The 16,540-nt window shown below is 46.6% G+C and overlaps 1 protein-coding gene across 11 annotated transcripts in view; it reads left to right on the top strand.

Annotated features, from left to right (window-relative positions):
• The window catches only part of LOC125012121 (membrane-associated phosphatidylinositol transfer protein 2-like), a 36,695-nt gene that overhangs the window by 11,700 nt on the left and 8,455 nt on the right, over positions 1-16,540 (top strand). For 6 of the 11 annotated variants that reach the window (XM_047591837.1, XM_047591844.1, XM_047591842.1 and 3 more), the window contains exons 2-13: positions 3,877-4,140; positions 7,902-8,116; positions 8,709-8,830; positions 9,391-9,624; positions 9,759-10,175; positions 11,775-11,870; positions 13,685-13,789; positions 13,924-13,988; positions 14,925-15,169; positions 15,740-15,929; positions 16,091-16,210; positions 16,305-16,519. In XM_047591837.1, the coding sequence (XP_047447793.1) occupies positions 4,063-4,140; positions 7,902-8,116; positions 8,709-8,830; positions 9,391-9,624; positions 9,759-10,175; positions 11,775-11,870; positions 13,685-13,789; positions 13,924-13,988; positions 14,925-15,169; positions 15,740-15,929; positions 16,091-16,210; positions 16,305-16,519 (2,102 nt within the window). In that variant the 5' untranslated portion in view covers positions 3,877-4,062. Of the gene's footprint in view, positions 1-3,476; positions 3,641-3,876; positions 4,141-7,143; positions 7,290-7,901; positions 8,117-8,708; positions 8,831-9,390; positions 9,625-9,758; positions 10,176-11,774; positions 11,871-13,684; positions 13,790-13,923; positions 13,989-14,924; positions 15,170-15,739; positions 15,930-16,090; positions 16,211-16,304; positions 16,520-16,540 lie in introns of those variants that run through there. The other 5 variants (XM_047591841.1, XM_047591847.1, XM_047591848.1 and 2 more) reach the window with 3 other exon arrangements.

Genomic DNA, 16,540 nt, shown 5'->3' on the forward strand with positions numbered 1-16,540 from the left:
GTTGTAAAGCCGAACCTGTGGAAGCATCGGAGTAGGAAGGTTACGTTTCAGCATTGATGGACAGAGGTGAACAGATGTGCGCATTTCAGAGCGGCCGTTTGTTTGTGGCGACTCCCGTAGTCACACAGATGTAGCAGTGATTACGGGCATCATCCTCACGACTCCTCTGGTATCATGCATCGTGTTGTCGGGAAGGTTTCGGGCACATTAAAGCAGATGACGTCCAACTGGTGCCTCTGAAAGAGCTTGTGTGTCAGTGTCTTAATTCAGCCCTGATACAGATGTAAAAGTAAATTGTGTGATTTTAAACAGACGTCCTCGTTTCTTCACAGGGTGCGCGGCCATGCCGCAGCTGACCACATTTTTTTTTTATTTAAAAGGCACCAGAAACGACGAAAGGAAGTGGTCCAAAATCGCCACTGGCTTAATTTTTGTCAGAAACAGGAGCAGGGAGATGGGAGGCTTGCTCTGCGATGAGCGCCGTGCATTGGCGTGTGCTGCCGTTGCGTCACTGCCTACAGGGGGGGCAGAGACTGTATTTTTAGAAGGGAATGAGCATATTCTCTGAGCAAACAACGTCAAGCACTCTGCTTGCGTATGCTTGGATTATTGTGACCGGGCTATTTTTAAGCTCTGTGTGTGTGAGAGTGCTTTTTTTTCTTTTTTTTTCTGGGTCAAGCACGGTTCCGGTGCTCTCTGGAGGCTGCCGGGGGATCGAGCATTACAGGTTCTGTGCGCAGCATCTGCATCAGTCGCACAGGAAAGAGTCAGAGAGACACCCTTCAGCTCTCAGCGGTGACTTTTTCAGGATGGGTTTGCGTCTTGAGCACAGCTGTAAAGGAAAACATAATGACTGTAATTGCGAAGCAGATATTCTGGCTGAGCCTTATTAATCTGTTGCATATCATTAAAGGCGAAGGCTTTGCAAATAAATCCAAGCCGCCGCCGCCCGCACTGCATAATTACACGATGTATGTGCTGTGTTATATAAAAAGTATCCACCATTTTGGGTGTATCCATCTTTGTTCTCGTTGCATTCGCCAGCTGAGAAACCTGCTGGCACACAGCGAGAGGGAGGATACTGGAACAAACAGTATGCCACATGATTTTCATGATTTACTTAAACCAGCGCCGAAAGAAAACACTGCAAACGGCTCATTTGAGCAGGATCAACAGGTGGCACGACGTCCCGCGTTTGACACAGCCTATAGCGCGGCCCGTTCACGTGCACGAGGTGCGGCTGTCAAACAACATGACTGGACAGAAATAAGTCAAGACAGTATTAGTCTCGTTATTTAATAGCCTCGCCTCATGTACTATTTTTTTATTACTTGTCCCGAAGCGAAGTAAAGCAAAATCGACATGAATCACAAATTAACGAACCGCCGCCTTTTTTTTATTTTCTTGACCAAGTGTCGGATTAGATCTGACAAAAATATTCCTGGGGCTTGTGTAAACAGTAGTTTCGGAAACAGTTATTCCGTCAGCTGACTGAGAGGAAGTCGGTCTGCTTTGCGTGAGTTGTGAACATCACACACTTTGATCGGCAGATTAATCAGTAATGGAAATATCAGTTGCAGCTTTAACCAGTAGCAAAGCCTGCGTGGTGTCATAACGTACGTGCATTAGTACTGATACAAATCCCTGCACAGCATCGCGGCCAAAGGCTCCTCGTGTCCAGAGGAAGCCTAGGACTGTACGGCCTCCCTCTGTTAATCTGCATGTTGCTTTTCCTGTCTTCCTGCCCGTTTGTTCTCCCCCCCCTCCCCTCCTCCACTTTGCATACCAGATGTCACTTCCTTGTGTGCGGGTCGCCCGTCACTGGCTGGACTTTGATTCGCACAGGAGCCATTCTCTGGCAGATACTCAAACATCGAAAGAATTTGTCTTTCCGTGTCACATCGAATCACTTCCAAATCTTTACAGCTGTCACTTCCAGAATCCCCGGCCAAGAGGAAACACTCAGAAGTTTGTTGCGGCATCAGTTGCAACCCACATTCAAGCTGTTGCCACATTGTTGAACCGTGTTTCAAGTAAATAGTGAAGTTGTTCATCAATACTGTCAGCAAGGATAAGCATGGGACCCTCCCCGCAGCCCCCCCCCACCCTCCTCTTTGAAGCCTGGCTCTGACTTCTAGAGGCTTCTGTTTGTGGACTTCTCAGCCTCAGGCTTTTCTCCAGGCCTCTCACACTAGCCTAGTTTTAGCCCGGCCGGCGTTTCCCGAGAGTGCAGTTATTTTCAGCCAAATGCGGTGTTCTGCTCTGATTTCGTTGATGCATTGTTCCTCGGTGTAAAGCCGAGATATTAGATCAAACATGTATAGAAAGCAGCGTTGCCCTCTTTAAACGAGAACGCCTCCCAGACCGTTAAATAAGCGGCTTCTCTGGTTTGAGACGTCAAACGAGAAATGTCTCCGGTGACGAGTTGCAGGGTAAAGCTCCCGATAGGTGGATGAGTAGGACCATGTGCTAAACACCGGGAGCCTCACCAATGCAGGCCTTTGTTTCCCGGATAAGTGACGCAGTGGGAATATTAGCGTGATTAGTCTGATTAGTCACGATGGCTGGGATCCAGCGGAAGGTCCAGTTGCAGGCATAGGTCAGAAATGAGTGAATATTGGGGTTACGCAATGCGGCGTAGTCACATTTAGACAGCCAAATGGAGGCTGTGCCAGGTGGCGGTGGCGGTGTTATCTTCCCTCACACATACTGTACAGTAGAGTACAGTACAATCTCCTCAACAAGTGTGACTAACATCCTGTCCGCTGTGTTTTTTTACCGGACCTGTCTAAATACAAACCGTCTTCTCTTCCTATTATCTCGAGGTTTGAATCTATTACTGTTGACAGAATTGGTGCTTATCCAAGTTGGAATTAAAAGATATATTAAAAAAAAAAGATACTCTCCTGTGATTCAGCTGGTAATTGTGTTAATTCATCACTCATCATTTTGACAGAAGCGTTCTTTCGAGTAGTGGAAGTCTCTCTTTCCTACTTGGCTCCTCTTCAGTTAATGTGTCACCTTAGCTGACACCAGCGATATTTAATTTAGATAAACTCCCACTACAGCACAGCACCGCGCTGCGCAGTCATGATCTTGTTTTGTACTTGCTCGGCTTTTTCGGAGGGCCGTCCCTCCCTCGGCGGCCGAGGCAGACTCCTGCAACTCACGCCACCCACACGTTGCGCATGTATAGCCCACACGTACCCCTATCTGCCCAGTGGTTTGAAAACAATGCTTTGTGTAATTCTAAGGCTGCTATTTGTGAAACCTCGATCATGCACAGTTATGTAATGCTCCCCACTCAGCTGTAATCCCTCTTACGCTGAGTGAGCCCCCCCATGTGACGGCGCTGGAAGGTCGGGAGAGACAGGGTGGCCGCTTGGACCGGTCGCAAGGCACGGGCGCTCTCTCCGTAGACTGCCAGCCACCCCCCCCCCCCCTTTTCACGTGCTTCAGGAGAAGTGACCTGTGTATAAGAAGGGAAATTAATCCTGGGACGTGCCTGACTTGGACGCGCGATGCTGGACGGAGGCTGAGCGCTGACTCGCGGAGCCGAGGCTCGGACCAGATGTACAGTAGCTACGCCGAGCACATGTCCTGAATGACACTCCGGCTCTTCTCGCCTCGTCATCTGCGTGTGAGAGGATGGGTCTTTGTCCTCGGTTGTCTGTGGGGGAATTTCACAGGTTTAGAGTTTTTAGTCTGTGCCGTTGTCACGCTGTTCTTTTAATCAGTGGTTTTTCCCACTTCCGAGTGACGGACGTCGACAGAGACGTGCTTTCAGTGTGCGGCGACTGACAGCTTGTTTGCATTTATTTTTAAATACCTTCGCCATTAACACACCTCATTTCCTGTTTTTGCTTTTCCCCGCAGGAATCATCAATGTGGACGTCCACGGGCGACTTGACGAATCGCACACAGGATCACCCGTAGTTTCTCCTTTCCCCTCTCCCCTTCCCTCCCCCTCTGTCCCTCCCTCCCCCTTTTCCCCTTGTCAATCTTCTCCCTGATCTCCCCGTCAACCCCCCCCCCCACCACCACCCCCCTCCGAGATTCATCATGCTTATCAAGGAGTACCGCATCCCCATGCCCATGAGTGTGGAGGAGTACCGCATCGCCCAGCTCTATATGATCCAGGTGAGCGCCACGTTCGCCCGCCAAATTCTCACCCACACACATCTGGCCAAACGTGACGGAGAAGCCGGGGACAAAAATACGCAGCCAGAGAATAGACACGTTAACAACAGGAACTTTCCAAGAGCGTGATTACATCATGACCAATTATGAAATGATTGGTCACACGGCGCGTGACACCGATTAAGTAACGGAATAAAGAGAGCCTGTGTGCTGATAGATTACCCAATTGAAACTCTGAGGAACCAGTTGCACGTTTCTCCACAGCGAGGATGGGGTCAACCTGATCTCTCTGCGTAAACTCTGTCCACACACACCGCTGCGACAGAGATGGACACACTGCCTCGTATGTGTTGGACAGTTTTATTCGCCAAAGCAGACTCTTTGCTGCAGGTCGAGGGTCTGCGTAAGAGCTTTACGGGTTTGAGAAGGAAAATCCTATTTGTACAGCTTTAGTTGTGCAGTGAGTCAAAATATTTTCTCTTTATATGGTGTGTGCACAAGGATTTATTTAATCCAGTGGTACTGATAGATGCAGGGAGAGCAATCACTCCGTGACTCAATTGTCAATATTTATTTGTACTTGTTATTATTTCAACATTCTGTTACACCACTTCGGGTAAATTGTTTGAGATAAAATACCAATCTAAAACTCTACAACTAAAACTTTAGAAGTGTCACACGTATTTGAGCTGCACGGTTATGTAACGTGTATTATAAGTGGCAGCTTTACTGTTTACTGTCGTTGAAGGTTCGCATAGTTGGCTGTGTTCATTGTTTATTTGGTGATCTAAGTTGTAGTGGAAACGCCGGCAGAAGAGTTTATTTTTCTTATCAGGCAATCAGACCCGGGAAAAAGGAGATTTGTGGGGCATTTCAAGTGAAATAAGCAGCAAATTGTGGTAAATGTGCCGTGACTGAAGTTGCAGTTAGACGGTCATACAGGGGAAACACAAGAACATGTTAGCGGAGCTGTTTTCCCGCATTCCTCACGAGGAACGGCTGCCTTGGATAAGATGGATAACATAAACATTTATGTATGTTGATTGGAAAAAGAACTGAATGGTTATGTAGTGAAGCATCAAACACAGAAGTGTTTCTCTTATTTAGTCCGGATCAGTGACTAAAATGGGCGTGCCAAAATAATAGAAACACTTTACAAAACAGGAGCTTGTAGTGACATTATATAGTTGCAAATTAAACTTTTTGTCCCAGCGGCAGAAACTGATAAACTATCAGTCTCAGAGAATATCAGACTTGCCCTTTGCCAGACTTGTTCGTTGATCTTTTACTGTTCTTCACACCCTCCCTAATGTGTACCAAACACACAGGTAATCCAGCTGAGCTGCAGAAGTTTGAGAATGTGACTCAGCGGACGTGCCCCAGAGCAAGCACATGTTTCGAAGCGGCCCAGACTAGTCACTGCGCCACACTTCTCCACACTCGATCATTTCTTTTGGCACCTTTGTTGAATCGGACACTGTGCCGTGCAGAGTTCTGTGACAAGCTTAACTAGATTATAACACGTGTGCAAATAGGTTTACCAGAAGCCTTGGCCTTACGACGGGGGGTTGGTGGTTCATGTGTGCTCCCTGAAGCAGGTAAAACAGGAAAAGAAATTCATACATCACTGACCCATAGTTACCTTTCTCCTGACCTCACCCTCTCTACACGGCCTCATCGCCGTCACTGTGGCAACCGTGACATCAGCAGAATGCCAGTGGTCAGGTTTTGTTCACGAGAGTGGATGAAAAAAGAGAGAAAATGGTGGATTAAAAAGAGAGGCTGCGAAGGAGGGACGGGAAGAAATGAGAGAGGGGGTGGAAGGAAAGAGTGTGGCTACCCTTCGCTTCATTGCTGTATGTTACCAGGGCAACTGCTGCACGTAGGCCTGCTTGCCTGCGATCTATCCCCGGTGTAAGCCAGGGCCTTAGCAGAGCGTGGCCATATCTGCACCTCAACAGCCACTGCCCCACCCCATCTCTCCTCTCAATTACCCTGCCTTTGCCTTTATGCCGCTCTCTTATTATCTAATATCTAATTGTAAACTCATTATCCCGAGTGCAGGGTTTGCAGAAATGCACGAAGAAAATGCAAAATACGTGAAATTAAATACGTGTCGCATTCATTCATGCAGATCCGTCACGTCGGACAAAGCGACCGGTTTGTTGAATTAACTTGAAAGCAGCATCTACAGGAAACATGGTTTGCTAAATTAGCCACCAGAGGGGGAAAAAAAAACAACCAGGATGTGACTCTCATCCTGTCAGAGCATTCGGATCTAAATACAGCGGGCTTTCAAAAAGATGGCTTTTATTTCGCAGTGCCAGTTTAAAAAAATACATCGGCGATTGAGAGAGAGAGGGAAAGAAAGTGAGAGTACAATGTGGCGCAAGTTTTATGGCAGGACTTAAACTAAACAGGAACTTTGTTTTGTGTGCTCATCTTCGCTTTTAAAGGCGGTCGACACACCTCGCACCTTATGTTCACTCCCAGGCACGGCCTCCTCACTTTCACCTTACGCGAGTGAGCTAAACACGCTTCTTCGAGGATGTTATCTAGTCCCTCACTTCCCACTAAAGAAACAGCTAAGCCTTTTTCCTGGTGAACTGGAGAGACTCACCCAACGCAGAGACACTGCTTTTGACAGGCCGCAGTCAGCTGTCTGGAACAAAATTAAAGTGATAGTCCAAACATAATAAAAAAAAATATAATAACTCTTCCTTCCTTGACTGCTGTCTTAGCATCCAGATTTACAAGATGCTGCCAAAGGCACACGAATGGAAAAGCCGTTCGTCTGCGTCCGTGTACTCTAAATCTGCGTATTTGCATAGCTGCGTAAATTTTTACAAGGGTTGTGTGCTCATAGGACACAGTAAACCTGACATTTACCTCGACTACAACATGTTCCATTGCTGATTTCCTGTCTCGTGTACTGGCTGTGTGTACAGCCAGTTCTGACGGCGCTGCAGTGTCTGTGCTGTGTCTTCGGAGCCGTGTCTGGGCTGTTGAGAGCAGGGCGGGTGGCTAATGAATGACCTGTCAGAGGTAATGAGGTCCGGAGTGCTGGATGCCTCATGGCTTCCTCCTTCCTGCTCCACTGATTCACTGGCTTGTTTGCATCACCTCTCCTCTCTGGACTGGCAGGAGAAGTATGTATGTCTTATCTTTTAGCAAACTTTGAGCTGTATGTGGAAAGACCGGACCAATGCTGATAAAAAGACACAGAAAATGTGAAACATGGGTAATCTCTGGTGGCTATCGTCCTTGCTTCTTGTGTGTTTTTGAGATTGTCAGCACTTGGACTATGCTCTGCTGGTTAGGTTTCCTGTTTTCCTCACATCAACAATTACAGATCTTCCTCTGTGCGCGCCCGACTTTCCTGTCTTTGGGACCTTGAAACACCTAGCTGTGTCTCAGTGCAGCTGCATGCTAAGGTCCCACTCAACCTTTTGTCCTGTGTGGATCAGGAATGTAAATATTGGAAGGCGTGGCTCCATGGGCTGGTTTTTTGGACTTTCCGATTTGCAATTCAGAGTTGACAAAGCTCCGGGAAGCTGTTGTTTTTGGCGTGTGCGTCGTCTCGTGTTGTCTGTGTACTCACTGTAACAACTCACTTGTATGTGTAGAAACCGCCCATCAATTCATCTGTTTCAGACTGAAACTAAAATAGTTTAGTTTCAAACTTGCCGCCCTCCCTCACGCTGCTCTGCGAAGATGCAAACACGTGATCCCAACGCCTTCATTCATTCTTCTCCTTACAGAAAAAGAGCAGAGAAGAGAGCTGCGGTGAAGGTAGTGGGGTGGAGATTCTGGAGAATAAGCCCTACACAGATGGACCAGGTGGGGCAGGCCAGTACACCCACAAGGTCTACCACATCGGCATGCACATTCCCAGCTGGTTCCGCTCCATCTTGCCCAAAGCGGCACTGAGGGTTGAGGAGGAGTCCTGGAACGCCTACCCTTACACCCGCACCAGGTGAGGTTTGGTTCTGCAAGACAGAACCAGTGCAGAACCGGATGGGGAGTTTGTTATGTCGTTACAATATAGTAATGCGCGGCGTGCATGTGTGCCGAACCGCTTCAGCTTTTTAATTAGTTTAAGATGACAATTGAAACCATGTTTACGTAAGTGTAACACTTAAAATGCCCCGAATGGTTATTCTGATGATTATAAGTCTGAAGCTGTCTGTCAATAAAAGCTTGGACTGAATAAAGGCCTCACAGCAAGTTGTCAGAACAGTGGACCATCAGGTTGGCGCGTGGCCAGCAGCGCTTTCAGCCTGCGAGACGTTGATGGCCCTTCATTGTCGGGGTGTCAGTCTGTTTGTCTGTGACGGGCCCTGACGATCACAGAGATGTGAAGGTGCTGAAAAGAGATGTGACCTTGACTGTACCGTCAGGTTAATGATAGACTCCAAGGGGCGTGACACGTCTTATTCAACCAGTGACAGCAACAGATACCTCGCATGTCTCCTGTCCTCAGCCGTGAGAAGGATGTCGTCGCCCCATAATAAAACTGCTAATTCACTCTTCTGTTCCGTTAATTGTCGTTGCCTCGTCTCCCTCAGATACACCTGCCCCTTTGTTGAGAAGTTCTCCATTGACATTGAGACCTACTACAAACCTGACACCGGCAACCAAGCAGATGTCTTCAACATGTCTGCAGTAGAGAAGAGACAGAGGACTATTGGTGAGTCCTGAACCATTATGAGACCTAAACTCACACAATAAAACGTGTGTATAGGTCCAAGCATCGGTTTGCTAATTAGCGAGCTCCGTGTGCGCACTCTGCCATAAACCTACACTCTGCAAGTGTATATTTAACGTGACAGGTTTAGTCTAGAGGATATGCTTCCCTGTTATTTAAACAAAAGCAGTGGACGAGGCCCACTTGTGGCAGTTTCATGGTACAGCGTCTGTTTTTTCTTTTTTTTTATGTGCTTGAGAGCATGTTTGCCCATTGAATGTGACACTGCTCAGACAATAATGGTTTCGGGGTATACAGTGACCCAGTTACAACATTGTTTTTAATGACTGTAATCAATCACTCAGTCCTGTGTACCTGATTGAGTCAGGCAGCCTGAAGTTCAGTTACAAAAGGAATTTCAAGCTGTTGAACACAAGCCCATGCAAGTTCCACTACTCCACCCCCTTAAGCACACACAACGACATGTTAATAAAAGCATAGTCACGTCATTCTCGTAACTCCTGCCTATGTGAGTCTTTCTGAATGTGAACTGTCTGTTGCAGACCCAATCGACATAGTGACAGATCCCATCCCGCCTCATGAGTACAAGGCAGAGGAAGACCCCAGGCTTTACCAGTCGGCCAAGACCCAGAGGGGTCCCTTGCAGGATGACTGGATAGAGGACTATAACAATAACCCAGGGAAGACCCCCATCATGTGTGCCTACAAACTCTGCAAGGTGGAGTTTCGCTACTGGGGCATGCAGTCTAAGATCGAACGCTTCATTCATGACGTGGGTGAGTAAACAGTCACAGAAGTGTCTCATTTAATATGGTAGTTTTAGGGTTATTGCCTCTGCCGACCACATATTTAGATTTTATAAGTGTTATCTAGTTTGCATTTAAGTTTACAATCCCTTTTTACTCACCAGGACTCCGAAAGGTGATGGTGCGCGCCCACAGGCAGGCCTGGTGCTGGCAGGATGAGTGGTACGGTTTGACCATGGAGGACATCAGGCAGCTGGAGCTGGAAACCCAGCTGGCCCTGGCCAGAAAGATGGCCCAGTTCAGTCAGGCGGAGGAGGCCACCGAGGTCAACGGTGGCGCCCCGTCTCCAGACAAAGACCAAGAAGCTAAAGAGGCAATCCACTCCATTGAAGCCGAGGAGGTGGTAGCCAGCTCAGGAGGGGAGACCCTCCAGCCACGTGGTGTGCTCACCAAGCAGTGGTCCACCTCCTCCCGCTCTTCCCGCTCTTCCAAGAGAGGAGGTGAGAAGCACGCCTTCTCCACCTGTTCACCTGTGTCGCCTCTGTGCATGACAGTGTGTGAAACTGCCGCTGATGTGAAAGGTACCACGGGGAAACTGCTGTACAGTATATTTGTCGTGTATTCACATAGCACAGCACATACTTATTCCCTCACACGTTATCACATCTATATTTGCGCCTCATTTATTCCGTCTGTTGCCCGACTCTTTCCTGCCTTAAAGATAAAGATATACTATCATCAAAGTCAAACTGACCCGTAAGTAAACACAGCCAGTTGTGATACTTGAGACCTGCTCACACTGGAATCTAGTATGTGAAGAATTCAACAAGGTCAAGCTTCAAGCTGGTGCAAAGCCAAAGAAACACTTTGCCTTTTCATTAGTATATAGATAGATATAAAGTCTGAAAGGGAGTCCTTGGCCGTCTGTTTTTACTTTTCTATAAGAATGGAAGCTGCGGTTGAATTCATTTGGTTGTAGCTGCACAATAAGTGAAGTAATTTAGTTTCAGCTGTACACAGAGAACTAGAGCTGTGTATTTCTGCTGGTTTCCTTGATTGATTTGATTCTGAGATCCCCATTTGACTGTAAATGATCTTTTTTACAAAATATTTAAACTCTAGTTGACATATCTGGCTTTTTTGTGCAGCTCGTCTCTGTCGTCTTACTTTCAAAATCCGAGTCTTTCAGGCCTGACTCCGCTCTCAGCGTCTCCCTCACACGTGGACGGATATCGAGCCTTTTCGTGCAGAAACCAGTCTCAGAAGACCTCAGCTACATTTCTAACAAGAAAATGCAAGAAATGGATTTCATGAATCGATATCCAGGCCTTTGAAATCAACATTTATGTGAATCAGAAAATCAATTTTTTAAAACCCGCTGAACATTACCCGCAAGGTGAATTAATCAGAGTCTGCAGAAAGGCTGTGATCTCGAGTTGTTGAACTGGTGTTAATAAAGTCAAACGCACCGGGGGCAGCTTTTTTTAGTGTGCAGACTCTTTAGCTCACGTTCAAACCGCACGTTAAAACGTAGCCGTGGGAAGCTGCACCTCTTCTTTAAGGCTTGTTGCTTGTTGTAGCCTCCACATGGACCCTGAATCTCGTCCGACATACCTTGTCTCACCCTTGTAACTCCCCCCCCTGCGGTTCTCTCCTGGGTTATTTTTAGCAGCAGAACTGACATCACAGTCAAGAGGAGGCCGACACTCCTCACAATGACCCTCCTCTACACCGCGGCTGTTTCCTTCTGTGCGCTGACAGCTACAGCTGTGCCCCTCTCTCACCAGCCTCCCCCTCGCAGCGATGCCCCCCACACCCTCCACCCCCACACTCCTCCTCTTCTGCGCTAATGATATATGAGGCATGGAGTGAAGACATGTGATAGACAACGCCTGTTTTTAGTATTGACATTTTCCCCCGCCTTTAGCTCTTCTGTGTTGTGCCGGGCCTCACTTTTCGCACACCACCCCTGACCACCAAGCAGTCCATCTGTGATGAAGCAATGCACCACTGAGACTGTTGCATGTTTATGTAACACTGTGTTTTTGTGTGTGTTGTGCAATATTTCTTTGTTGTAGTGTGTGTGAAAGAGGCGCAGAGAGAGGCTAAGACACATGTCCCAGAATAACAGTGAATTTTTTGCCCTTTTTTCTTTTCTTTTCTATTTTTTTTTTTTTCAGTGAGCCCGTCACGTCACAGCATCTCGGAGTGGAGGATGCAGAGCATAGCGCGAGACTCGGACGACAGCTCAGATGAGGAGTTCTTCGACGCTCATGGTAACCGCCGCTTTGATTTTGAGTTAAAGGCCGAGGTCGGACCGGATGTTTGTCGTTTGTGCTCATTTTTCCCCGACAGCCTGCTTGCCCCCTTTTGTTCAACTGCTCTGCGTGCATCTCTTTAACTACAGATCAGTTCTTAAGCTTCCCAGATACCCAGCATGCTTTGGGGCTGCAGTTGAAATAAGTGTCGCGCGACACCCGCGCTCCCCTGCAGGATGAGTTTGGCCGAGGACGCGGGCCAGGTGTCTCATCAAGGCGTCAAGTTCAGAAATCACATGCCCATCACGTCCTCACTCGCCGTGTTCCAGCATAATCATTAAAAAACAAACACACAAAATCCTTTACAACTCATGATACGTCTGTGCAATAAATGGACGTTGGCCCGTAGTTGTGTGGTAAACTTGTACTTGATGATGCATCAAGAATAAACCTGTGTACCAATGCTGTATGAGACTGGTACTGAAGTGCACCGACATAAGTTGCGCTGCAGTTTTCACCTTTGCATGTATAAATTATTTCATTTTATTGAATCACTGCACTGTCATAAATGAGTGTATATAACCTCCTGCGTCTGCAACAGCTGATGCTGTGATAACTGTTGTTCTGCTCCAGCGCCGACCTCAGTTTCGTGCAGTTTACAAATATTTCTACACGGCTGAGACGACATCTTGACGTGATCAGTCAGACGTGATCAGATCTATCACGTGAACCTAAACACGCGAACGCAAGTGTGATGCCTGAATAAATCACATGACGGAGGCACTCAAATTAAATATGGAGACAGACGGGCTTGGCTCGGATTGCCTCCGATATTAGATTTCTCTCCTTAAGTTTGTGTGTGATCATGTTCCTCTTGGGGTAATCATCAAAAAAAACCCAATAAGCATATCCCAAGTTTATTTTTAACTGCCATGTTCCCTCTCCACTATTTTGTGTGTGCATATTAATAAAGGAAAGTTTTAAGAGGCGATCTCCCCATAAATATGACATTCAGTGTGTCTGATGTAGCGTTACTCATTAGTTATAGAAAGATGATAAACTACTTAACTTATCTTACATGGCTGTCATGGATTTCTAGCTCACGACTTTCACATTAAGCTGGAATAAAATGTTATTTTAACGATGTCGAGGCAACTGATGAAATTACTATGAAGTTTAAAAAGTCGCCTGACGCCGAGCTACTTACAGGACGTATTCTATCTTAGAAATTAAATTAATGACAGAAGGCTGTTTGATTGTTAAAAACAGCCTGCGGTGAATCAGGCCGCCACCTGTCAGATTTCGAAGCACGTCTTTATAAAATAAAACCATTTCCACTCGGTCTCCAACGTTTGTGTTGTTTCTTTGCAGCAGTGTAAACAGTGTGGGTGTGAATGGAGTGGCAAGATTTATAAATTACATTTTAAATTGTCCATTTGCAAGCACAGACTAAAGTGAGCAGAAGGTAACGCTGGCAGTAAAAACAAAACTGTCTCAGGAAAGAAATGATGAGATAAAAATATTTAGCTTTGGGTTTTCTTTTTAGATATGCATATTTATATGAATCAAAATATGCGTAATTGTTTTTAATCACGGTGAAAGCACACGGCCTCCAGTACACAAAAAAAAATACACTTGATGGCCACAATGTTTAATAAGGCTTTACATGAAGTAGTAATAAATGACCTATCTTGGCAATATCTCGTGGTAACCCTAACAAGCTTTTCTTATGATTACCTCAATGTTTCTTTCTACAAATGCCGATTTTTTTTAACCGCTGAATGGCAAATGTGCTGTAACTGATGAGGACGTGTCGCGTGTTTCCCTTGCAGAGGACCTGTCAGATGGTGAGGAGGTGTTCCCGAAGGAAATCACCAAGTGGAATTCAAACGACCTCATGGACAAGATTGAAGCTGGCGACACGGAGGAAACCCCTGGTATGACGTGGTGACTTTGTCCTGGCACTACGATATAGACGGCATGTGTGTTAAGTATATGTGTGTGTGTGTGTGTGTGTGTGTGTGTGTGTGTGTGTGTGTGTGTGTGTGTGTGTGTGTGTGTGTGTTTTCAGGTGAGCTGTTCAAGGAAATGACTGTGGATTATGACAGCGCAGCCATAGAGGAAAGACTAGATGAGGTATGTGTGTCCAACACTGAGCGTGTACGTACCAAACACGGTTCTGACATCCTGTTCTCATGCAGCTCCATGTCTGAATTGATTATTCCATCATAACAGCCATGTGCAAAGCATTAAAACATTTCCCTTCAGCATCCAAAGCGTGAAACTTGATATAATTTAAGTCTCGTTATGAACGACCGGATGACAGGCTTTAATGTTTGGAGGATAAGAGACGGGCTGTTTGTCCCTGAGCCTCTCTGTCCTCTTGTGTTCAGATGCGTGGCTCTCTTAGCGGCCAACCCGATAGCTCTCCCATTCCCACCATCATGGTAACAAGGCACCAGTCAGTAAGTAAACATTTTGGCCCCAGTGCACTGTGGGGTACCGTAGTTACCCAAAGACCCCAGATCTGCCCGGACAAACCCAGTACTTACCGCCCCCTGCCCCATTTCCTTGCCCAAATCCGTGTGTACTCCTCACCCTCTGTTCGACTCCCTTGTACTTAGCAGCCGACGTTGAGTGTACATGTATTGCGTCTGAGGAAATGTGAAGTTTTGGATCAGACCAAACTACACATTGTACTGTGCTATTTAATGTGACTTGTCCTCCAGAAGCATGGTTGTTGTTTGCTGTTAGCCCAACGGTTGTCCAGGTGGAGGCTGGCTCTGCTCTGTTTCCCTTCATGGTCCCTCTTCCCTCTGTGGTTGTGAAAAGAAGTTTGCTGTGTGGTCCGTGTTTGACAAGATGGACACAAATAATCATAAACCATAAAGTACAAATCTGATAACAGCGGTTTCATGCCCAGTCCCAGAGGAATTATTCTTTTATCTGTGATTTTCCTTTGTCACATTTCCATTCTGTGGCCATGCTCATCAAGTAAACAAGTAATTAACTGCACACTCTCCGAGGGCAACGTTCCCACCCGTCACCTTTCTTTCAATTTGCTGTTCTCAGGAGAACGCCACCCAGCAGTGTCTGCAGCCTTCCAAGATCCATGTGCTGATATTGGTCCTGCATGGAGGGAACATCCTGGACACAGGTGGAGGAGACCAGAACAGCAAGCAGGCTGACGTCAACACCATTAGCACGGCTTTCGACACAGTCATGCGCGTTCACTACCCCGCTGCGCTAGGACGCATCGCCATCCGCCTGGTGCCCTGCCCTGCCATCTGTGCTGAGGCATTCTCTCTAGTGTCCAAGTAAGAGGACACACACACACACACACACACACACACACACACACACACACAGATTTCTTTGTGCAGGCTCCAGGAAACATGTAACGACGGTTTATGTTTGGCGGTCTGTGGTTGCCTTGAACTTAATACTCTAAACCATAGATCTTTAACAGGGGGTACTGCAGGGTGGCTGCAAAATCTTTGGTTGATTAGACATTTTCATGTATTTTTAAATTTTTCCCCCACAGTTTTTCTTTCAATTTCTTTAAATACACATTAACACGAATCCAGAAGACATTATCTTACAGTCAACACTGAACTCAGGAGCAATACAGGGGCTAATATTAGCAGAAGCTAGCAGTGCAGCTCGCTCCCATTGTCCAGCTACTGAATAAAACATGAATATTTGAACCTGTATTTTATTTGAATAGCTTAATGTTGAATGCAAAATGATGATAATAATAATGTATATTTATAAATGGCACTAGGCTGAGTCCCTCCATCAGTTTGGGGGGTCCTTGGCCTGAAAAACATTAAAGACCCCTGCTCCATACATCATTTAATCCAGTTATTTGTTGTGTTCTGTGTCAGCCTGAACCCTTACAGCTATGACGAGGGTTGTCTGTCCAGTAGCCAGGACCACATCCCGCTGGCGGCTCTCCCCCTCCTGGCCACCTCTGCTCCACAGTACCAGGACGCTGTGGCCACAGTCATTGTCCGAGCCAACCAGGTGTACACCGACTTTCTGAAGTCTCTGGATGGGTCTGCTTTCTCTGGCCAGGTCAGTTACTGCTGTCTAAAATATCTTCACCGTTGAATACTCACAAGTTGAGGTTTTGGTGGATTTTTTTTTTTGTTTTGTTTTCTTATGTTAAAATCCAGCTTTGATTATTGAACTTGGTGAGATGCGGTGAGATGAGTTTTTTTTTTTTTATCTTCTAGGTATGTCTCATTGGGGACTGTGTGGGAGGAATCTTGGGGTTCGATGCTCTGTGCAGCACCAATCAGACAGTAAATGAAAGCCAGAACAGCAGTCGCAGGGGCAGCGTCATCAGTGTACAGGTGAGAGTTGTGAATGTTTTAGCATGTTGTAAAAGATCCTTTTTTTAATCGTAGATTTTTTTGTAACAATTTTTTTTATGAATGACTCTCACAGGACCAGGACCTCCTCTCTCCCGGCATCATAATCAACAGCGGACATGGATCGACATCTCCAAACTTGGAAGGCAGCCGCCACCTCAGCCGCAGCAACATTGACATCCCTCGTGCCAGCGCAGGCGACGACACCAAGAGACAACTGCCACGCAAGAGGAGTGACTCGTCCACCTACGAGCTGGACACAATCAAACAGCACCAGGCGTTCCTGACCAGGTGTGTTGTCGTAAAAATCAG

Source organism: Mugil cephalus, chromosome 8 (genome assembly GCF_022458985.1).
Source record: "Mugil cephalus isolate CIBA_MC_2020 chromosome 8, CIBA_Mcephalus_1.1, whole genome shotgun sequence".
NCBI classification, from domain to species: Eukaryota; Metazoa; Chordata; class Actinopteri; order Mugiliformes; family Mugilidae; genus Mugil; species Mugil cephalus.